This window comes from Myiozetetes cayanensis, unplaced genomic scaffold (assembly GCF_022539395.1).
Source record: "Myiozetetes cayanensis isolate MyiCay16 unplaced genomic scaffold, myiCay2020 scf1, whole genome shotgun sequence".
Taxonomy (NCBI): Eukaryota; Metazoa; Chordata; class Aves; order Passeriformes; family Tyrannidae; genus Myiozetetes; species Myiozetetes cayanensis.
In genome coordinates this window covers 127,482,109-127,507,138 of record NW_026086604.1, presented here as the reverse complement: position 1 = coordinate 127,507,138, position 25,030 = coordinate 127,482,109, and the positions used below count along the sequence as shown (strand labels likewise).

Sequence of the window (25,030 nt, the reverse complement as noted above, 5' to 3'; positions counted from 1 at the left end):
AGTTTTACTCTAAATTTCAAAAAAAGAATTTATAAGTGCTAGCAACCAAAAAGTGCTAATGAACCAGGCATCTGAACCTTCACTTTTTGCCTTTAGTGTATTAGGTATACAAAAACTTGTTTGTGTTTTGTAGGATGTTCAGTTGAAAGTGAAAACATATCTTCTGGGAACGGATCTGTCTAACTTCAAATATGACGACTTCATATTTGTACTTGATGTTATCAGCAGGTATACTGATGTGGTCGTAAGACCATTTAATACATGTCCCCTCTGATAAGATAGCACAGTTGATTAAGGCTAATACTTACATTTTGACTTCAGTCATATGTGCTGAGCTTGAAGAGCAATTATTCTTTATGTTGGAGTTTATGAGGATTTGGGAAAGGTAGCATGAATTACTTTGCTGCTCAAGTAGTGCTTAAGGGTGATATGATTTCAGTATTGTCTGCCTTTAAAATTTGAGATGTGCAGGTATAGCAATTTTTACCAACCTTTACAATATTATGTCTTTCAGTTTTGGTAAAAAAATGACAGATTGAGACTGTGAGCTGACAGCTTGCCCTGCATAGTGGGATCTCAAAAAAACATTTATTTTGCTTATGTCTCTTTGTCTCTATGTATATGGGACATAATGATAGGATTTAGAGGGAAATGAGACATGGACTTTTGTGGAATGCAGCCTTAGCATTGCAACGTAACACTGGTGCTCTGCTTTTATGGAGATACATGTTGTACACTCATGGTTGGAACAGCAGTATTAATAAATCAATAAATAGTTCTAAACTTTGTTTTGTTACTATAGGCTGATGCAAGTTGGAGAAGAATTTTGTGGCAGTAAGTCTGAAGTTTTGCAAGAGTCTATCAGAAAACAAAGTGTTAACTATTTCAAAACATACCACAGGTGAGACTGCTATATGTGTAGTGAATGTTTGTAATGGCATTTATTTTTGTTGGGTAAATCGCTTTTCCAAAAGCCTTTGCTTCTGCTATGGTTGTGGAAAGCCCTAGTTCTGTAGCTGGCAAGCCAGATAAAGATGAACAATTTTTTTATGTAGAATTTTGGTAGTTTTGCAGGTTACCTCTTACGTTGCCCACTGGCATCCTGAGGATGAATGCCTCTGAAGTCCAATCTCTGTAGCAAAATTGTTACTTCTTTTTCTATGCCATTGCTTAAAAAGAGGGATCCTGTATGACTGTGAATTTTTTTTTCAATGTGCAATTTTGTCTTGCATCAAATAAGATATTTAGAACTGAGTCCATCCGTTTGGTCATATTTTCATGGTGTTTTCATTGGTAGTATCTAATTACATTTCAGTCAACTCTATTGTTGTATCTGAGGCCAGTTATATGTGCTGTCATGGACAGGCAGTCTCTGGACTTAAATATGATATATGGCTACGACAGCTTCAAGACTTGTGTTTCTGTTTATTTGTTTTAATTGCCTTGATTTTCCAAATATTTTGATTTGGATGACTGACAACTTTTTTCTTCCAGTTGTCTAGCATTAACTTCTTTCTGGATGTAAAAAGCTAGAAAGATATGAGAAGAAATAGAGTGTTCTATGTTCTAAGAAACTCTGACTTTCCTAGTCTTGATCTCTTGTCATCTGTCATACAGCTAATACATCCAGACACATTTGGTCTGAGACTTTCTGCCTAAAATCCATGAAATATGAAAGTTATGGCAGAAGAACATGAGACAGTGTCTAAATTCAGGAGACGAGAATGTGGTTTGAAATTTCTTCCATCTTTGGTAGTTTGTAGCTACTATTTCTTTTTGGACATTTGATGAAGAGCTCAGTTGCAGTTTGTCTGAAAAGCTTGAGCTTTAATCAGATCCACATTATGTCTGGTCAGGAGATGCCACCTATCTTTATTTCTTGAAAGCATTTCTGAATCCTGAACTGAATTTTATTAACTGGTTTTGGTCTACCTAACCATCTTTTACCACACTGCCTTACTATGTAATGCCTTATTTGGTTAAGGAAAGATCATTTAGACTGCTATGGTTTTGCTTATGTTTAACTGCTTAGGGACTAATTTTCTGAATCATCTTTGGGTAAAATAAAGGTTAGGAAACACTGGTGGAATACATATAGAAATGATTTTTTGAAATAACTTGTGGGTTTTTTATTAATGCAATGTAAATCTTGTGAAAATAAAAGGAAATATTTATTGATATGACTCAAATTGTGTGAACCTTTTAATACTTTTTATGTATTTTATGCTCTGGGTATTGTGAAGATTAATTGGCTGATGTTTTCATCCTCAGAAGGGAAAATATTAAAAACCCTGCCTCACAGCTATGTGCCTCAGGTTATTTTATATAAAAGCTTTAAGCATCTTGCCTTTTCACATCAAGCTAATGTGGCTTTCACTCCTCTTGTGTATTTAATTGGAGGGAAAGAAAAAAAGCAGTAGCTCTTTTAAGGATTAATTAGCTACATAGAGCTGAAATGCTTAGTGTCCAGGAGTAATCAGTTCTTTTTTTGTGTAATTTGACATATGTGGCCTCCTGGGAAGTCTTTGGTTATAGAGAACTGCCAATACAAAGAAATCATTCAAAGGCATTGCCCATGTAATTCAAAAAATGTGGAAGAGAACGTGCTACTAGAGCATACATGAAGCCTTTTTTGGGGTGAAGCTGATTATTTTGAGAAATTTGAATGGACTCTTGGTGAAGAGCATCAGTATGGTGCTTTTTGGAATGCAATTTACTTTTTGTACTGATACACTTGTAAAAAGGTGTGTCTGATCACTAAAGCTTTTCAGAGAATGAATGCATCAGGTCTTCTATATGTGCCCCTTTCTAGACATATGCTGGTGAAAACGAAGAGCATTTGTTCAAATATTTTGTCAGAGCCTTGATTTCAGCTTTGAAATGCTACAAAACCTGTTGCTGTGTGGCTTTTAAATGTTTGCTTTTCTATGACTCTTTCACCTTAGTCTCCCTCACAAAGAATTTTAATCTAACTCTGGTTTTCACAGCATCTCTGTCTGTTGTTTCTGGTATTAAATGCATGGAAAACTTGAAGTCTGTTTGCATTTAACTGGTGAATTTAAACAGACACTAGCAAACTGTAGTCATAATTCAACACATTGCTTTATCTCATTGAGGCAGGCAAATTTTAATGGTAGTGGTGGTTGTAGTTCATTGTTGAAGTAGTGGTATTTCTAGAATATTTTATTGCCTAATTAGAAACCCAGTGCATAAATTACCAACTGGTACTTGTTAAACAAAACAATATACCAGATATTAAGAAGAAAAGATAGAGCTGTGTGACCTCAATAGGCTGTTTTTATCTCTATGTTCCACTTACGTGGCAGAATTTTTTCTTTATTAAAGGAGGCTTTTCTAGTGATTAAAAATGTAACAGAAACAATGAAGGGATATAATGGCTTGATTATTTTCCTTATTACATTTTCTATATTGGTACCAAAGTAAAGTTAAGCTATGAAGAAAAATACAGATTAATAGCCATTTAAAATTTCTTCTCTGAAAAGTTGTCTGTGGGACATGAGTTCTTTCCACTTCCCTTTGCTATGTGTTGGCTTCAGTGTGTTTGAAAGGAGCATCTATCTTGTCTGGTCTTTCAGAAGCTGTTGAGCTGCTAATAGAGTGTTGCTTTCTACAGTGTACATAGAGGAAAAAAAGTCCAGTATTTCTGCGTAACCATAGATGTCCCTCTATAGTTTCTGATGGTTTTGACCAAAAAGATTTGTGTCCAAATTTTGGAGATAGACATTCTTGGAGACATTCTCCAGAGGTATCATGAAAAGACAATGTTAGTAGCCACAGCTTTTGGGTGGTCTATCAGTTGAAAGAACTACTTAAATATCTGTTTTCAAGTGTGACTTTTTGTACAGTTTTAGAAGGTATTTTTTACTGCATAAGTTAAGCAATTGTCTGCTTTCTGACTTACACTTCCTGCCAATTGAAGTATTCATTTGTTGTTTTTTCAGAACCCGTCTTGAAGAACTAAGAATGTTTTTGGAGAATGAGACCTGGGAACTTTGTCCTGTTAAATCAAGCTTTAGTATTCTGCAGCTTCATGTACGTTCTATGTATAAAACATATTAATGTATTAATAGTTTAACAAGTAGGGGTCCAGGTGTTCTAAGAAGTAGTAAGATCCATGAACTATTGTTCAAATGTTCAAATGTTTTAATGGCTGCTAAAACCTCTTAAATTTTACTTCATGATATTGGAAACCCAAGAACCAAATGGTTTTAAAATGGTAGTGTTTCTGTTTCAGGCAGGTAGAGGTGTATGAAAGATGCTGGAGTTGTAAGCACGTTAGCCTTTATTTTTCATGTTTCAATGTACTGTTAATATGTCTGTTTTCAATTTCTAAATTGTTTGTCTGACAGTAAGATGCTAAAAGATGAGCGCCTAAAAGTAGTGGCATGAGTGCTTACTAGCTTGTACCAATGTGGCATCTGTTTCTGGAAACATAGGTCATACTGGCTCATTTGGAAAGGAAAAAAAAAATTCTTCTGTGCTGAAGTCCAACTGAAAGCAAGTAATTGGTGTGCTCACTTTCTGTCCTAAAGTGATTTTTGTTAAGTTTAGCATGTGGTGAATGACATTCACTTGTTTTGGCAAGTAAAACATGATGCCTGTGATTAAAGCTATAACCAAAGTGCAAAAATGATTTAGTGGAGCAATCTTAAGAAAAAGATAATTTTGTGGCTTCTGTAGAGTTAGTTGTAGAAGCAAAGCAGTAGGCTACTGGGGCAGTAACAGTACAGAGGGAAAAGAAAGAAGGACCCTCAGTAGGATCCAGTAGCCAAAGAAATAATATTTTTAATAGAGAAATGGGATTATAAATCCATACATACTGCTTAAGGGACTGGAGCAGCAGAAAATAGCAGAAAGTAACGGATTCATTTAAGCAAACAGAAATCTAATATTGTAGGTCTTTTAGCTGCATGTGTTTTGATCTTTAAACCTTCAGTTGAATGAAGGTGTACATGTTGCCATTGTTGAAAATCAATAGCTAGAGTTTAATAGATAAAAATAGTATATCAACTAAGTCAAGATTTTAGAAAAAAATGTCAAAAATCATACCTTATGTGTCCCACTTGGTCCATGTATTTGCAAAAGTTGGTGTTGTGTCTATTTAAATTCTGATCACCCAGTGATCAGAAAATTTATGTGCAGTGGGTTTGAGAAGTAAAAAATTTTGAAAAGAAGTTTTTTAAAAAATGAAGTATCAACAAGAAAATTTCAGCTTTAGTAAATTACTCGGTAACTTGTGTAACGAAAACTACATTTTTGGATAGAATTTCAGTCTTTTATCTCCTCATTTCTGTGAAATAAAAAAACAATTAGCTTTCACCTCGTTTTAGACTGTAAGTACTTTCAGAATGGAGATGTATTGCATGTCATAGCGAAAAATTGCCAAGACCAGCAGTATAAGATTGCCACTTTGAAGGTTAACTTGAGCCAGCATGAAAAGCATGTTTAAATAAGCAGCAAACTTTGGCTAAGAGTTAACTGTCCAAAAGTGTGGTTTTTTTAGAACTGCTGTCATAATAATACTGAAACTGCCTGATTAAAGTTGTACTTTGTTTCTGTTAATAGGAATTTAAGTTCATGGAGCAGTCACGTTCCCCATCTGTGTCACCTAGTAAGCAGCCTGCTTCAGCAATTTCAGCAACATTGACGTTATTTGAGCAGTACTGTAATGGAGGAAATCCATTTGAAATTCAGGCCGACAGCAAAGATGATGAGACAGAGGACGTGCTAGCTTCCAATGGGGTATGGAGCGTTTCAGAGAAAAGAAAGAAAAAAAAAAGAAAAGCAAATTGTGCAGGATATTTTTTTGCCATCGCTTGCATGTAGAATAATTAGGAAGGTGTGAAATTATTTTCCAAATATGATATTAAGTGAAGCTATTGCGAGTGGATAACATCTCAAGAACGAAAGAGAATAAATACTGGAATGTGATTTCAAATTTCCTTGATACTTTGCAGGTTACTCCTAGCAAATGAGCACCTACACTGTTCCATGTTTTTTGTGTAGTGGCTTTGTAAGCAGAATACTTACACTTGTAGAAGGCTAGAACTGTCTTCTTTTCTGACTATGGATGTGTTGAGGTATTCTTATTTTTATCTCCATGCTTGTATGAGATATGAAAACTTTGCAAGTATGGCAGAGCTGCTTCATTTTTTCCAGTTTTAACATTTTGCCCTTCAGAATCTGTTTTTCCTAGCTTAAAGTAAGCCAAGGCAGGGTCACCTACAGTCACAGAAGTATGTCCAGGTGGGTTTTGAATGTCTCCAGAGAGGGAGACTCCTGGGCAGCCTGTTCCAGTGCTCTGCCACCCTCAAAGTCAAGAAGTTCTTCCTCATGTTGACGTGAAGCTTCTTATGTTTATGTCCATTACTCTCTGTCCTGTTGCTGGCACCACTGAAAAGAGTTGAACTATTCTCTTGGCACCCACCTTTGAGATATTTATCTGCATTAATGAGATCCCCTCTCAACCTTCTCTTCTTTAGACTAAACAGTCCCAGCTCCCACAGTTTCTCCTCATAGGAGACGCTCCTGATCATCTCTGTAGCTCTCCAGTAGTTCCTTGTACTACTCCTCCTCTGACAGTTCTATATTATCTTTTCCCTCTTTTCTCCAAAGATGAACCTTTTTGGAGAAGTAATAGAACCTAAAAGCTCTTACAGAATTGCACTTCTGGTAGCAGTTAGCACTGACACTATGGGCTCATTTGAGGTAATGGTCCTGCAGGTTTTACTGGCAATCTTTGTAACATGCATGAGTTACAAAACGTAAATGTATGGGGTGGTTTTCCTCTGTTTGTTCCAGAAATCTCTTGAGAAAAATCCAAGAAAACACCCCCACTCCAAACCCCTGTTCTTTGTTGTAACTGAGTAGTGTTTCCAGAAAGTTATCTGTTATCTTTGTTGCCTTATTACCACAGGAAGAGAGAATGAATTTGACCATCTAATCATTCTGAGTAAAAATTAAGTTTTTTATTCTGAATTTGTCTCTAGCCATTGGAAAAAATATCTACATGTAAAAGTTATTGTTTTCATAGTGGTTGTTCACTGGTGTCTGTTTTTTGAAGGTATGTGAGGCTCAATCTCAAACAGAGCTGGAGCTACTTAGGACAGTAGGCATCAGTTTGCTACTAAAGGATTGCCTCATGCTGTGCATGTAGGTGCTGGTATTGCTGCAGGCATTGTGGTGGAGATGGGTCCTGTCAGGATGCCATATGCCTGCTCTGCTTGGGCTGAGAGTGGCTGCCTCAGCAGTTCTGCAGTGGCAGGCTGTGGTTTTCCTTATCCTTTACATAGAAAGAGAAATAGCTTGCTTAGGTAATGTGGGATAAAGTTTATACGGAGGCTTTATGTCTTGGTTTCTTAACTGGCCAGTTAAGATGGAGGCATGTTTTAGAACTTAAAATTGAAATTATTTCAGATGGAGGTTGAAAAATTTTGTTTCCAGAGAATGACAACATGTTTCCAAATAGTTCAAGAAAAACATGACAAGGACATAAGCAATTAATTTACTTGTCAAATGATCTGTAGGATGGTGAGAACTGCCAGGATTTCTTTTGAGAATTTTAAAGTCATTGTAACTGCTTAGTTGTTTCAGCTCTGGATAACTGAAAATGGGCCTCTGGACCCGGTCACCTCAGCTCTGTATCTTGAGCTTCAGTGAGATGCTTTATGACCCTTTTCTGTAGCGTCTTAAAATTTAAATTTTGTGATACAGTTAACATTCTTCAACTTTGATGAATCTTACCACTGCCTATGGGTTTGTCTGGGCTGATTGCCTAAACACTTCTGACCTGATTATTGCTACAAGATACTTGAATTCATTTCAGCACTTTAAAATTTTACTGCAGACTGTGCATATTCGAAATAGATTTATAAGATCTCTTTGGGTTGAGTTCACTATTTAATAGTTGTGAATTACTGCATACTTTAAAATACAGATGCATTTAACTCATTAAATAACTTTTCCAGATCATTAGTAGCATTAGATTGAGGAGACTTAATATTTTTCCACATTACATTTTTTTTCTTAAAATCCTTTTATTCTATGATGTTGAGTTAATTAATGTCAACTGTCAGATTCATGTATCAGTCTGAATTATAGTTAACAGTTTCTACTCAATTTATTATTTTACTGTCATTGGATTTTAATTGAATCAGCATGTCATTTATTATATATTAATACATAATAAGTGGTGGTAATTCTCTGTGTTAATGTTCCACCCAAGTTAGTTAAACTGTGGCTCTTTTTGTCCTTAGTCAAGGCTGAACTCAGCTCATTTTTAAATAACCGAGCTGCTTTCATTACAGCTTTCCTTTATCTAAAATGTCATGAGGCAGAAATTTTGCCAGTGAATACTAATTATATCGACATTTCTTTTCAGACTGTGTCTCATACTACATTATTTTTTTCCACCTGAGCTGTTTTTGCTTTGACTTTTTTTGTAATGTGGGATTCTCGCTTTTGTAATACAGTGCTTTCATAGTACTAGGCTTTAAAAGTCTCAGCAACTTGGGGCTGGGGCTGGGAATTGCCAGGCATGACTGAAAAAATATACTTCCTAGTGTTTCACATGGTGGTGAGACTGTGTTTTCCCCTCTAAAGAGGTCTTATCCTTTAAAAACTTGCCATTTCTTAGGGATCCTGGAACCAGACTGTCTGTCATACCTGTCACTATTGACTACTTGGATAAAGTGGCTTCAAAGCAATGTACATGTTAAGGAAAATTAAAAGGAAAAGTGGTGGGGTCTCTCTTCAAGTGCATTCTGAAGCCTCACGGATGTGATTAACATTGTGATAGCTGTGGAGGTGTTCAGGAAAAAGGGTTGTATCACAGAGCATCACGTATTTGTTTTTCTTTAATGTCTTCTGGCTGAAGAAATTCACTTTGTGAAAAAAATTATTTCATTATTTCTGAAGTGTCTGAGGCGTGTATCCTAGAGAACAACCTAGAACACCTGAAAAAGAGATTGACATTAAATGGTGCTTTTAATTGGAGTGAAAAAAAAATTGCAAATTAGAGGTGTAAAAATCCTAATCGTACACTTTTTAATGGGTATGTGTGAATTCATATTTATAAAAAGCATTTATTATCTGTATTTGTGACTAGTATTTAGCCACAAAACTCAAACTCTAGCAATAGTATTAGATGTCTTCTAGCACAGAAATGTGAAACTGTATTTTCTACGTGGTAGCCTGTGTTCCTTATTGTTTTCTAGACATCACCTTTTAGGCTCCTACGTCTCATCCTTGAGTTGAAAATAATTCTCTTGTGATCTCTGAAATGCAATTCAACAATTGAACAGAGTGAAACAGTTTCAAAAAAAGAAAAATGCAGCTGAGAGTTTGGAGGCAGTAGTTGTCTGTATCTACTTCAGTTTCTTAGTTTTCAAAAGATGAAATTACCGTCAAATGTATACATGAAATGTATAGGAAGGCATTTCTTGAAGCAGGCATACATGATTAATTTGTCTATGCTTTCACATATTTTGTAGGGTTATTCTGGAATAATTCATGACAAATGAAGCAAATGGTGCATGAGACTTTCTTCCATCAAAGAGGATTTGTTTAGTGAATAATTACATCAGTATCTTAAATATCAGGGTTCTGTGTCTTGAAATATTAAGGGATGCTGTATGTTTTAAAACAAAACCAAGAACCAACACACACAAATGAATGGAAGCATACTCCAAACACCTGATCGAGGTTTCTGAGAAAGCAAGGGTGGGTGGGAAAGGAAAATACTTTTAATCTAGGCCCCAGTGATTTATTCCACTGATGCAGTTGAATTATATCATTAGAGTACTTCTTACAATCATATGGTATGCTGTGGGTTTGGCATTTGTTGTAGTTTTTGTTCTCTATGGGGAAAGATATGTCAGTTTGGGCTGTGGAATCCTGTTGCTTGCATGCTCTGCAATTTTTTGTTGTTCCACGACAGTACCAAGTTTGTATGCATAGGGCATACAGATGTATGCAAAGTTATCCGCCCTCCTGCTGAGGTAGATAGGATGGCATACAGTGCAGAAAAATGAGTGAGAAAAAAATTACATGGTAATAGAGCCATGAGAAATAGTTGTAGTAGCATTTCACAGAATCACAGAATATGCTGAGTTGGAAGGGACCCACAAGGATCATCGAGTCCAACTTCTGGCCCTGCACAGGACCATCATCCCCAAGAGTCACACCATGTGCCTGAGAGTATCATCCAAACGCTTCTTGAACTCTGTCAGGCTTGGTGCTGTGACCACTTCCCTGGGGAGCCTATTCCAGTGCCCAACAACCCTCTGGGTGAAGAACCTCTTCTTAATATCCAAACTAAACCTCCCCTGACACAACTTCAGCCTGTTCCCTTAGGTCCTTTGCTGGTTGCTGGAGAGAAGAGATTACTGTCTGCTCCCCCTCTTCCCCTCGCAAGCTGTAACTGCAGTGAGGTCTTCCCTCCATCTCTTCTTCAGGCTGAACAGACCAAGTGACCTTAGACTTATTGTTTTCATGAAGTGTTTGTGCTTAGTCAAAATTGCATTGTCTCTGTCAGGTTAAGTGGTTGAAAGACTCTCTAATAGAAATGTCTTTTGGAGTGTTCTAAAAGCAATTTTGCAAGCAACTGCAAGTTGGTTCTTTTGGTATTGTATTTTTTAAAAAATAAATATATACAATATAAATAAGTATTTTTGTGAAGGAATAGTTTAGTCCTTCATGCAATAATAATTAAGGATTGTGTAGTGCCAGGTTTTTTATATTACCATTGTATGGATGAATTTTGAAGTTTTATTATTATTTTTTCAGATTAGAAAGCAAATAAAATCTCAGATATGCAGGTACTTGATACAGCAACTAGAATGCAAAAAAAAAATTATCAGTAGCTGGGAGAAATAGGATGATGCAAATATTTTCTCAATCAAGATATGAAAATAGAAATACACTTAAAAATGGCTTTGTATGATTTGCCTGTTGCATTTTTAATGAACATTGTCATCAGCCTTTCAACCAGCAAAGTTATTTGTATTATGATCAAGGTAAAAGACAAGAAATTACAAAAGTGCCACGTTACATGAGTGGTATTATTATAAGAAAAATATTAGTCTATTTATTTGTTTGTTTGTTTGTTTGTTTTGGACAGTATGAATCAGATGAACAAGAAAAAAGTGCATATCAAGAATATGATAGTGACAGTGATGTTCCTGAAGAGTTGAAAAGAGATTATGTGGATGAGCAGACAGGAGATGCCCCGATAAAAAGGTAGGTAGGCTCTGTGAGTCCTTAGTCTAATTTACATGCTTTTCATCTCAGTAGTTCACTTTCTGTGATCTACAACAGTGGAATAAGAATCAAATAATCTTCATGCTACCTGCATGGTTAGAAAGGCTCAGCACTTAGATCTCCGGAATGGGGAGGAACATAAAACTGATCATCATTATTGCAGAGAGAAGCTGAAAAAAAGCAACATTTTGAAAGAGGACAAAGGCTCTCTGAAGCAGGTAGTGGAAAACTGATTAGCAAGGACTAGGTGTTAACTGCAGATTCTTCTATAGCAGTGGCTGTGCATATTTATAATTTCTGTTGTGTCAAAATCAGTTGTTTGCAGACAAATGGCTTGAGTTTTGGGCTTCTGCTTTTGCAGAACAGTAAACTTCTACAGAGTAAGAAAAAAAAAATAGATTCTTCCATAGTTTAAAGACAGTCCTTTGGAATTTTAAATTCTCTTTTTCTTTGAGAATATATGTACACACACATATGAATGAATATACATATTCTATTTTGGTGAATATAATAAAAATTAATATATATTCATATAAACAAAAGCCAACTCTATAGCCTTTAAAAGGATCTGAAATACAAATTTCTGTCTAGTACACTCTACAACTTAGATGTCCATTCAGACTTTGTGAAGCAGGCTAACATTATTTTTATGTAGGGATTGCAGGAGAACTAAAATGCCATCACTTAGGTCAAAGCAGAGTAATGGTTTTTTTACAAAATAACTCTTCAGGATAAAATATTGTTAAATGATTCCATAAGATACATCATGTAAACTACTTAATTTCAAAGAATTGCTGGAGGTATATTTAAAAATTTCTTGATTGGAACAAACAGTAGTTACTTTCCATATGTTTGTGCTGTGAAATTGAAGTATTCTGAGTTTTTGGAATAATATTGTTTTGAGCTATGGCAGCTGGCAGAAGGTTCTCCTATAGGAAAATAGAATATCTGGAGTTGCGAAGGATCCACGAGTGTCATCAAGTCTGACTCCCTGCCACTTGCAGGACTAGACTTCATGAAAAATTTAATGACTTTTTTAAACTTCATCTTCCTCAAAATTACTTCCATTTCCAGATAGTATTTTTCATCTGTAGCTGACTAATTTGCCCCTGTTTTGTTGTGACTTATGTTGTTTTCATTTTCTTTACTTCATGAACTGTGATCTTGAGTCAGAGTGATTAAAATGATTGGTGGGGCAAGGCAGAAGCCTGAATAACTCAAGCCTTGGACCACCAGTCCAAGAAATTCCTTCCTCTAGCACAGTTTGGTGTAAATTAGGTCAGGCTTCTCTCTTAAATATTAGAATCCTAACCCAGTTATGCTTCGGCATAAATAAAATGCTTCACTGTTGTGTGAAAGAAGGGGGGAGGAATAATTTGTTTTCTATGTTTTCGAATATTGTCACATTTGGTGTATTTCGTTTTCTTTAAAGTGTTTCTCGAGAAACTCTGAGGAGCAGAAAGAGATCAGATTACAACCTCAACAAAGTGAATGCACCAATTCTCACAAACACTACCCTGAATGTAATACGGCTTGTTGGTATGTAGAACAATTGTAGTTTTTTGTAAGTGTTTTTGATTTTTGTGCAAACTTACCGATTATAGGAAATATGTTAAATGAAATTTAAGACCTTAAATATATACCTTATTGGGCTCTTTCTTTCCTCTTTGAAGATGTTAATAAAATAGGAATAAATCACTAAACAAGTATTTTTTATTTAAATAGACAAATTTGCTTATATCTTATGAGTTACTTCACTTTGAAAGTTAATCTGCATGCATGTATTGATTTTTAACTTATAATGGTGGATTATTTGTCTAACATATTGAATGTGTAAAAAGAGTGGAGATAGCAAGCAGAAAAATGAATATTTGTGTTGCTGATGTGTGCTTTGTCTTAAAGTAGAATTGTTGCAAAAGTAAGAACTTAGAGACTTTTCCCCTTTCTTTACACAAATTCTCACATCCAGAATAACTGTTTTTACTATGTGGTAAACAAGTAGAAGAAAAACACTCTCCCATACTATAATTTCAGTAATTGAAGTGCATCCCATTAATCCCTAGGGAGTTTAGGGAATCTCTGTCCTTGGACATGATCAAGACCTGACTGGACAGGCAACCTTATTTCCTTATATACCTGTTCTGAGCAGGAGGTTGCACTAGGCCACTTCTTCAGTCTTTTTCTAGCCAAACACAATTTCTATGAAAACACTTGTCTCCAATCTAGGTCTAATGGAACTGATTTTTTGTGATCATGCCTTCCATTTGATTAGCTAGATCATTGTACAGTAGCTCCTGACTTTCATTTTATTCACAGAAGGAACTACCTACATTTATCAGGTTAGGCAGAAGAGAGAGGAATTCTGTATGTGTTACATTAATGAAGTTTGTCTTCAATATTTATGTGCTTGAAAATGATCATTGTATTTCAGAGTAATCTCTTTAAAAAATGCTATTCCAACACCTGATTACTACCTTTTGCTGTCTTTGGGGGCAGTATGTAAATCAGGAATTAATTTTCTAAATGTTTTTTGCAGGTTTGCTGAAACCCTTTTTTTCCTTGAGCATTTACAATATAGACCTGAAATGAAATTTGAGATTATTCTGTTGTAATTTTCTGATGGGTTTGTAAGTTATGTCAGAGAGATTTGTTTGCTACTTTCTAATCTAAGAAAATTTAGGACTGAATCTGGAAAGCACTCATAGCACTTTCATGCAAACCCCAGCCTCTGCCCCTGCCCTAAAAGTGTGAGTAGGTGGAGCTGTAGTTCTGGTTTTCCAGTTTTACATAAGGAGTCTTTCTTTTTGTGGATTCTGTTCATAACCCAAAATGTAACTTAATTTTCAAAGCTCATATATATATGCTTTTTTTTTCTCCTTCTGGAATTATGATTAATTTTCAATTTTTTCTGCTATTTGGGGTGTTTCATATTGTTTTTGTAATGACTGATAATACCACTATTAGAAACATGGAATTGGAAAAGGACCTCCTGCAGCCCCTACTACAGGAAGTTGTGTCATTTACTACTGCCTGTAAATGTGCATGTTTTGAGCTCCAGCTTAAAAAAATACTTCTGTTCCCACCACTCTGTCTAATAGGAATAGTATTCCAGAAACTTTAACAACTTAATGGTAAAAAAAATAAAAAAGAAAAAAATATCCACTTATTTTCTGCCCATTTGATCTTATGCCAAAAGAAACTTTTATGTTTAACAGATTGTCTTGTTCTTCAGGGCATACTGTGCTGCTGGTTTTACAGAAAGCAGTCCTATTTCTTCTCACAGACTGATTTGCGAAACAGAATGTACCAAGCTTTTTAGTATCGTCTGTATTTATCTACCAGAAACTTAAATCTCCTACTTTCTTACTAGTTCTAATTCTTCTTTTGTTAGAGTCTTACCAAAATAATGTGCAGTTTTTTGAACGACATCTCACTGCATTGTGTAGCATCCTGGTCACAAGTCCCTCCCTTATGCACATCTTTGTATTTCTCACATCTTGCTTGTACTGGCAGTTCAGTCCATCTGTAATGACCTTGTACAGCTGGCAGGTGTACAAGGTGTACTTTCCTTTTTCCAAAGAATGAGCTCCTAGTTTGTAGTACATCAGGGGCATCAGACACATTGCTTGAACTAGTGGTTAATGACTACAGAAACAAGAAACAAAGAAGATACCTCTGTTTAGGCAGACTATTGAATGTATTCATTTTGTCTCCCTCATTGTCTACCCTCTTTTCTTGTGAATCATCCCTATTAAATGTGAAGATGAGCATGTTGTTGCTTGGCAGATTTGACTGTGTATGATGTAGGTTGTAGGAGATCCAGGTGTGATCCGCTCCCCTGGATTATCCTCCTGCAGACAGGAGTGCTGTGGAGTGTGCCCACCTTTTGACAACAGTCTCTGCTAATGCCATGGAAAACTCCAGTTTGTCTTGCACTGTCTCAGATTTCTGCTAGGAAAATACCATAGTTCTTAACAGTAATTTTGAGGAGTGTAACTGAGATGGTTGTCTAAGTTCCCTTCTTTGTCAGTGGAGAACTCTAGGTGACTCCAGAAAATGATGGAGTTTGTTGGCTGACCTGGATGTCTTTGCTTGCATGTTATCTCTTACCATTTGACTTGTGGAGCTGCTTGCACTCTGCACAGGAGATCTAGGCAACCAGTGTGGGCTCAGAGTCAAGTCTGTAAGTAAAGTTGGACAAAATGAATTACATGTGCACCAGTGGTTTGGCACCTTAAAAATTAAGAAGGGACCTAATGTAGTACAGAGGACACTATAGATATGTCCTCTCTACTTTTGAAAAGTTCAGTTCCTTGAAAAAAAGGCTCTATTGCAAGAGACGTTTGTTTTGGTGTCAGTATCTCAGTGGGAGTGCAAGGGGATGCCCCATGCTCCTGTCTTATAGTCCTGTCTTTGGTTGCCAGTACCTGCTGGAGGTATCCCCACTTAAGCCTTCTTTTGCTGCTTGGGTGGTCACTGTAACTGCCCTTCCTCTGCCTTTCCTAGTTTAAAGCTTGCTTGTCCAGGTTGGTCATTCTATCGACAAAGATTTCTGTGCACTAATTTGTGAGGTGAATCAGTTTTATATAGAGTAGACAGGTAGAGAATACTCTCTGCATACTGTCTTTCAGGTTAGAAGGAGTGCTGGAAGCAGTGCTTCAAAAGAAACCAGGCAAATGTTCAGCAGTTTTAGCTATTAGCAGGGAACCTCTAGAAAGTCAAGCTGCTTTGAGTTGCTGAAACTCTTAAGTGGTGGTTTCAAATATTACTGGAAGTTTCTATCACGGTGTGGATTTGTTTGTGCTGTTTGGAAATGTTCTTATGTATGCCCTTTTCACCCAAAATAGGAACTTTAGTGCAATTGGGTAACAATGTGTAGAAATTAAAGTTGGTGTCCTGTTAGAGGGAGCAACTAGGAGGAAATGTTCTTGGAACAGTTGTTGTGTCAAGATGCTGAGTGATGTAGTAATAGAGGAATGTTCTTGGCATCAGAAGATTTTTATAGGGACAATACTTGGGCAGTATACAGTGTGTAGCCCTTTGAAAAAGTGTAAGATACTACTCAAGAGATTACCTTCAATATTCATGCCAACTGCACAGATATATGGAAGTCTTAACTGTCCAGAATGTGACACATCACTCTTATATTGTGTTTAGGTTGCAGGCAAGTTTAAAAATGTGTTTATCACAGAGTAAGTGGAAAAATCAGCCTGTGGCAATACTGAATATTTACATAGCACAGATAAAGGTGACAGTTGCTTTGGTTGGGGTACCATCATTTCCCAAACACCCAAAAATTTCCACATTGGACTGTGCATTTGGTTTTTCCTTTTGGAAGGCAAACAGAATTTTTGAAGTCTGCTTTTCAGTTTGTTCATAATACTGTGGGTCAAAACATTAATAATTATGCATAGAGTTAACATTTGGTCTAAACTGACAAATACTGAATTTTATAACCTGTGTCAAATGTCCAAAAATAAAAAAATATATGCTTGTGTTTGTTAGCAAACAGGGGTACAGACACATAGCCTTCAAGCAGGGATTGAACTCTTTCTAAGCTAGATAGAAACCTGGAAAGTAGCAATATCAGGTTATTGATTGGTTCTTACTATAGTACTTTACGATCTTACTAGGTATGTGGCTGTATTATGTATTTGTCAAATTAATGTTATCTTTGCTGACCTACACAATTACTTGCTTAAAAAAATTTATGTAACTCTCCATCGCCCTGGTACTAAAAGGTAGTTTTGTTTCTTTATTACCCAGTTTCTGTGATTAAACCAAGATTTTCTGTATCTATTAGTAAAATATTTGATGGACACAGCATTAACTTGAAATCTTTACCTTTTTGAGTACAGGAAAAAGAAATTGTTTTAGCACCCTCATGTAATTTTTTCAACCTGTCACATCAAAACATGTCTGAAATACAATAGTTTGTTAAATGATGTGCTGTATCCTACATGCTGGGTAGACTGCATTTGTGTTGCAGTTCAAAAATTGCTGTCTCTTACTGTAATAACCAAAAGCTTATTAGATGTTCTTTATGTTTTTAAATCGCTAAAAGAGCAAGCAGGATGTCATTTTTGAGGTAACCAGCAGGCAATATGTGGGCTCTACAGTATCAGGGTTTTCATTAAGTCATCTTCTTTTATGGCCTGATGAAGAGCCATGCCCTGTGCTGGAAAACAAAATAACTGAAAACTGTAGGCCCCATGAACTAGGTCTGCAGGGAAAAATTTCTTTTTGAGTCCAAATCATATGATCAGTTTAATTCAGGTAACATATAGATGAAAGTCCTGAGGTTGGGGTTTTTTTAAATAATTAAAAAAAATATTTATTTTCCCAAGTCAAATGTGTTACAACAGAGAACAGGAAGGGTGAATCTTCTCCCTGTATGTGCCAAGGTCCCATCATCCTCCTTTACTCACAGTCTGTCCCTCTAAAAATATTTCAAGTGTACATCTTAAAATCACTTGGGATTCTTATCTCAGGATGAAAAGGGGAGAGAGCGGTAAGTGCTATATGACCAATGTGAAACACATTATTTGTAGAGTTCTTGGGTGAAATCCAATCCTGGTCATATCATTTTTATGCTGTACTTTTCTATTGCTTGAAAAATATCCTTATGTGCACATATGAACACACACTAATGCATAAAATCTTCAGTGGCTCTATACAGCATTTGCCAGAGACTACTTAAGGGCATTATTATTTTTTGGCTAAATGAAGCTGAAACTTGTAGAGGATTTAGAAAGTTGTATATTTTGAATTTGGTACCAGAAGGTCAAGAATGTTAGAAGACATTTTGATATGGAATTGAGGCATTTGTGATGCCTTAGTTATCATTTTTATCTTGGTTTTTAAACCTCCCAATCTCTAAACTGTTACTGAGTTGTTTATCAATATTCAAGTCTAAATAATACACTTTGTAAAGCTGTCTTTGAGTTTTTTGAATTTGACACTATCTTTGTAGCACTTATGCTGAGAAAACTGATCTTCTGTATTTAATTTTGAAGGGAAATACATGCAGATGATGAATATTCTGAAACCTATTGCATTTGATGTGATCCACTTCATGTCCCAGCTCTTCGATTATTATCTGTACGCAGTGTATACATTTTTTGGCCGAAATGACACGGTAAGTGGAAACATTTTTCACTTTCAAGCATCACTGTACACACCGAATGAAAACACAGAGGAGATGTCTTTGCTTAAAATACTACCCAATATGCAATCCCAAAAAAATTAGTGGCAATAGAATGGATTTGAATGTAGAAGTAAGAAAAGGCTGATTAGATCAGCCATAAGGGAAATAAGTACTGAAAGCATTATTGTCACTAGGACATTAATCATGTTATGTTTTGAATAGATAGATTCTCTGTTCTTTTTCCAGCAGTATTAGAAGGGGGGAAGGAAACTGAAACACATATAAGTAGTGGCAGAAAGTGGGTAGCAAAGGAGCAGTCTGCAGAAGGAGGGTGGTGGGTTTGAGCCCAGAGAGTATGAGGTGATACAGTTTTTCTCTATGCATTTCTCTGGCTTACATAAGAATAGTAAAAGGAAGGGGAGAAGGGGGCCATGAAAGTTAAATTGTAACTCAAATTTAAGAGGTTTGGAAAATGCTTCTTCAGATCTGGTGTTCCTCTGTCAAACTACTTGCACTAATGAAAACATTTTTCAGTGATCTTGTAGCTGAAATAAGTACTGTTGGCAATGTCTTTACATAACATAGATAACTTTCAATTGAATTGTCTTGAAGTGTTTATGAATAACTGCATGTAAAAACAATTTTATCCTCTCTTGGCCCCTAAATTACTCCACAAGTAATAATATAAAGGGATTCCAAATTCATCATCATCTGTTGGCAAATTGTAACGGATTTTCAGACTCAGCATATGGTTCTGAATAGTTTTGAGTTGTTCTATTTGGCAGGGCAAATGTACTTGCAATTTGTATGTACAAGACCAGTGTTTTGTTTTTTGAAAATTTTTTTTCCCCATTGATTGTTTTGGTTTTTGAGTTGTTTTGATTGGTTGGTTGGTTGGTGGTTTTTTGTTGTTCCCCCCCCCCCTTTTTTTTTTTTTTTGTTAAGATAATTGATTTCCATTGGCTTAGTCAGTTGCTCTGGTATTCACATTGTGTTGCCTGTTTCTGTTTTGTTTTGTTTCTTTTGCACCTCCCATTTTGTGTTTCTAAAGCTCATACCGACTTCGTTACTCTGTGCTTCTAACAGAGAACAGCACAGTGATAGGCAGGTAAACATTATAGCAGATGGTGGTAAAATTGTGATATTTTTGTTGTGTGCCTAATATTTGTTTTGACAGATGATTTTCCATGGGAAACACAATGCTTACAAGGGTTTATGATTGTAATAAACCCTCTTGTAATGCTGCTTAAATGTCCTCACTCCCCATAGTGTTTATAAACCTTTGGAAAGCAGAGATGGGTGATGGTATGTGATTTAGACCACTGAGAATGTTCCTGCTTTATTTTTATTTACAAAATAAATTCAAATGGGATTCTCAGAGTATGCTGGCATAAATTCCTTAAATGTTTGAAATTTTTTGTGACTATTGTGCTTACGTTGTATGTATGAGTTAGTAGACACATGAGGAGAGTGATTAATTGTATGGAGTTCATTGCCAGCATCTTTTTTATTTGTGGGATGCAAGTTAAGGCTACCTTGTCTCAAATTATGGAGAAACCCAACATAAAATTAAAAGGAATTGGCTGTGTTTAATATCTGCTCTCTACAGTGTAAGATATTCATCAACATACCACAAAATAATCTTCCTTAGCAGAAGACAGGTGAGATGAGTTTTAATTTTTTTTTGACAGGACATCACACCGATTTGTAAACATTTTTTTTTTTTTAATAACTAAAGGGGGCTATGTAAAATTGGTGATGAGTAGAATTATTCTGCAAATTGTCTAATGCTCTGCTTACTAGCCTTACTAGGTCATCAACCTGTGGAATTTAAATACCTATCATTTTGCATATAGACCTAGCAAAAACTTCTGTGAAGCAAATCAGATGTACTGATAAGTGACACGTTCTGTGTTAAACCATGAGGTTCTGTCTGTGTGGAAAAATTCTGAGCCACAATTATTTGTTTGCTTCTTGGTTTTTTCCCCCTTCATACATATGGGTACATGATTCTGACTTCAGGCTGTAAGGGGCTGCCTGATAAATCGGGAGTACTTGATATGTAGTGTTCCATGGAAATTTGAGTTTGGTTTTACATTCCTTTTCATTCAGATGCATTTCAAATACAAAATTATCCTTTTTTAGAAAGAAATGTATTATTATGTAGTAATTATATATTGTAATTATATTTAGAAATAAGTAAAAGTTACTGATAGCTATTGAAAGTTAGCAATCAAAAGGCAGAAAAAGAAAGAATTAGTGGTAGATTGCATGATGCATAGTTTTCATGGCGCAGATTTCTTAAAATAAAATTTAATGGCTGAAACTTGTGAGTAGATTTTTAATACTCGTATATTTTTCCTTTAAGCAGGGTTTTTTCCTCTATTTGTTCTTACCCTGACAGAGAGGATAGTCAGCCTTCAATTTCCAGTCCTTATGCCCACTTCTTGAAAAACTGTATGATGTTAAGAATTAGTGGTGTGTTTCTGTAAGGGAAAAAAGGTATTCTATTTTTCACCCATGTACCTGCAAAATGAAAGGCAGTTCAGAATTGATGCTCCTACAGTTAAAATTTGAAGAAAAATACAAATTATTTTTGTAAAAAAGCTTACTTCACTTGCAGAAAAACAAAGGCATGAACGTTTCTATTTAGCAGTTTATGAAATGTGGACACCAGGATAGTGATTATATCTCTGTATCTCCCAGATCAGGTTCTAGATTTCATCAGTGTACTTCCAGTGGGAATTCAGCTTAGATATAAATTTTCATTTAATAGGTAGGAGAATTGGGGCAGATGGACATTCTAAGCCAGAAACTTAGATTCAGTAAATGAGGACCTCAATTATTCTGTTCTGTCTTTCAAGAAGCAGATGAGATGACTTGAACTCAAACACTTGTTTCCTTGATTCAGACCACTGAAGAAAGTCTAATAATACAGTGCATGACAGTGCTCTGAATATTGTTCAATAAATTGCCTTTTGGTGTGAATCACATACCGTTACTGTATTCAAATCCTTCAAGATTGTTGACTTAAATATGTGTTTCTTAGATGTCTATTTCCACTTTCACTGTTTTGTTAATTGTTTTCTTTTCTTAAATTGAAAGTAGAAGATAAGTAGTTACAGTAATTATGCTTGTCAAATCAGACCCTCAGCTGGTATAATCCATTGCACTTAGCAGGAAATTAGTGTAGCTATATTGATTTATCCCAGCTGAGCCTCTACACCATGTACTCCTGAGCCACTAACATGAAGATGGCACGTTTCTCAGGTAGATCTTTATAAGCATTAAGTGATAATGACACTTTTATAAAGATCAATGGTTATAATTTTTACATATACAAGATACACGATTGGTAATTAAATGAGATGTTATAGCTAGAGTGAAGACCATTTGGCTTGGGTGTGGTGTGCATGCAAGTCTCTGAGGGAGCATTGTGGTGCACCATCTGGGCTCATTGCCCAAACGAGAAAATGTAGAGTCCTGCAGCCAAATACAGTATTATAACAATAAAGGATTGGTTGTTTTATTAGTATGAATTATAAGCTGTCATCTTCATGAAAGATACTTATGTCATTCCTCACACCAGTGCAGTGTTGAGTACCATAACCGTTGCTGATTTTCTTTTCATTTTGTATGGTTGTGATTATGTGCTAAAACTTTGATGTAAGTAAATTGTAGATAGTCTTTGCAAACTTAAGTTTTGCTGTATAACTGTAAAGTTTAAACCAATGAGTTTTCCTTTCCCAACTTAAATAGAATGTATTTCTTCCAGTTTGAGTCAGCAGGACTGGGCCTCAGTAGCAGCAGATTACGTACCACACTGAACAGAATCCAGGAGAGTCTGATTGATCTGGTAAGTACCTGTATTTTGTTAATGATTGGTGGAATAGAGGCCTTTGTACAAAATTTAGGAATTATATTTCATCTTGGCTTTTTGATTTTTTTTTCTCTTTTCACATCTGTTGTCTGTAATAAGAAAGGCTTGGTTTCATGATATAGAGATCATTATAGTATGAAATGACTTGTTTGTAATATATAGCAACACTAATTTAATAGCTTTTGCTAGATGTAACAATAAAATTCTGTATTTAAATCTTCTATTACAGTTCATGTAATATAGAGACACAATCAGTATTATCCTTATTAAGAGAGGTTTTATAAAAAGAAAACCAAAAAATTACCATAGATGACTCATTTTTCTTAAGTGAAAGAATAGCAAAACAATAAACCATCGTGAAGATTGTTCACCTTTCAAGATAATAGTGGTAGTATACAAAGTCCTTCATGAAGTAATTTCTTAACTTTCCCTGATGTATTTTTTACGTTGTATCCCATTGGTCACTTCATGACTTATTTTCAAAGTGTGAAAAGTAAATACAGGTCTATGTCACACTGGTAGTAGATTACTGTCCTTCCCAGGAGGATAGAGTTAAAGGAGACTTTAGGTAGATTTTTTTGGATTCAACTGAGCAGCAGAGTTTAAAAAGAAATATTGCTAAGAACTACACCAGAAATGGAAATTTAAAGTTCTCTTTTTCCACCAAAATATAAATGACTTCAAACATTATGAATAAATTTCCTAGGGGTATGATAACTGGCTTGTATAGTAGTTAGCACTGTGGATGCTACAGGAAAGTTTTTTTCCTAAGGCTTCTACCTTAGAAAGAAATAGAAGACAGATGCTCTAGTCTGACTTTCACAAAGATTTGACACTCCACAGAAATGTACTTTATGCCTTTTTAATTCCTTGAAGTTCTCTCAGAGAAGTGTCTTAAAGGGTTTGGGGCCATTTTTTGCAGAGTCAGTAGAGGGAGCATAAGATTGCTAATGAGACTAGGCATCTAAAAAACAGAAAAAGGGTACTCATCTTAATATTCTTCTCAAAGGCAGTGTATTAAGAGAGAAAAATTAATTCTCGGAAGAACTTGCAAACAAATCAGTTAAAGATTATGGAAAATGGCAACTTATGGAATCAATTCTTTAAACTTACTCTGTAGTGATGGTTCTTGACAGTGCTTTAGAGACTTGAATTTTTTTAACTGTTAAAAAAATAAAATAAAAATAATAATAAAACCCACAAACAGACAAACAAACAAACAAAACCAACCAAACAAAAAACTCCAAATGTTTCTAGGAGTAAAATGGAAAAATAAGAGCAATTATTTTTCTTCCTCAGTCATTAACAGTCCTAGAGCAGATAATGTTATTGTCAATTGAAATTAATAGCTATGTTCAAGGTATGATTTTAAAGGGGAAAGAAATTGTAGCTAACTGCTATTGACTTAAAGGCATTCCATGAGATTTATTAATATCCTATGAACTTATGCTGGTCTAATACTGTAAATGCAAATTTTTCACTTTTTTTATTTATGAGGAAGTCATGCTTCTGATTCCAGACTGTTACAAATATACTAATAATGAAGTTTTGTCCAATTATGGCTTTTTTTAATCTTTGCCCTGCTGTTGAAGACACTGGTTTAAGTATGATCTGAAATTTCTTTTGATAAATAAGTGAAATGGGCTTAGTTAAAAATAAATAAGAGGGGCCTACCAATTAGCAAAACTGCCTTTATTTGCTTTCTTATAGTAAATTATGTGGAAGTGTCCTGGCAGCTTACAAATATTGAGTAGAGTTTTCTGTGTATAACCTACCTGTCTTTGCCTTAAAGAAATACTTGTAGGCTAACTCAGAAGTAGAAAAATAAAACCACTTTGAGTATTTGTTTTAAAATAGTTCAGGGTCCAGTTTCATTTCTGAGAGGTAAGAGATTAGTGTGGCTTTCAAAAATTTGTTTGATTACCTTGTACTGCACTTAATATGTGTATCTCAACTTCACAGTCAGGCCCTTGCACAGATAGCCCAAAATTTCATATGGATTTCTACTCTACAGCAGCTTCAGACTTAATAATTTTGAACCTCCAGAAACAGCACTCTAAAAACACTCTACTCATTCACATCGGCAGGATGTATTAGAAAGAAAACACAGAAAGAGAAGAGTGAAAAAGGGATGAAGAGGTGCTATCTTTTCAGCCTCACTAAGATGTGATTTGGATCAGGCTAAATACATCAAAAGAAGTCCCTGTTTCTGAGTGGCCTATATCTCCTCACTGGGAATTCCTGAGTGGGGTGTGGAGAGATACTTACACACATTTGGTCTTTATGTTTGTCATTTCTAACAGGAATGTATTTTTACACAGTAATGGTGTTCTTATTAGTTCACTGAGACCTGTAAGCCCCCAGGTAGGAAAAGGCATCAATCAGAATGGTGAGATCTGTGATAACTGGTGGTTTGAAAGGAAAATTTCTACTTCTGATTGCTTGCTTTATCTGTTTCCAAGGAGCATCCTTATCTTTACAAAACGTAATGTAGTTGTGATACTACCATTACCTAGATGTTGTTTGTGAATGTCCTGTGTATGTAAATAGCTGCTTTGAGCCATATTGCTGCATTCAAAGGAGATTTTGGGGGAAATTACCATGGAATACTCATAAATATTTCATTACAATCAGGTTTGCTCAAGCAAAACGGAAATTTAGATGAAGTTTCTTAGAGTTGCTCTGCCTTACAGCAGTAGGAAATAAATCATTGTGGTAAAGCA

At 35.5% G+C, this 25,030-nt stretch overlaps 1 protein-coding gene across 2 annotated transcripts in view; it reads left to right on the top strand.

The window, feature by feature from the left end:
- The window catches only part of VPS50 (VPS50 subunit of EARP/GARPII complex), an 81,819-nt gene that overhangs the window by 41,244 nt on the left and 15,545 nt on the right, over nt 1-25,030 (top strand). For both annotated transcript variants that reach the window (XM_050312734.1, XM_050312725.1), the window contains exons 15-22: nt 135-228; nt 803-901; nt 3,963-4,053; nt 5,587-5,763; nt 11,141-11,259; nt 12,713-12,819; nt 18,297-18,418; nt 22,203-22,283. In XM_050312734.1, the coding sequence (XP_050168691.1) occupies nt 135-228; nt 803-901; nt 3,963-4,053; nt 5,587-5,763; nt 11,141-11,259; nt 12,713-12,819; nt 18,297-18,418; nt 22,203-22,283 (890 nt within the window). The remainder of the gene's footprint in view (nt 1-134; nt 229-802; nt 902-3,962; nt 4,054-5,586; nt 5,764-11,140; nt 11,260-12,712; nt 12,820-18,296; nt 18,419-22,202; nt 22,284-25,030) is intronic.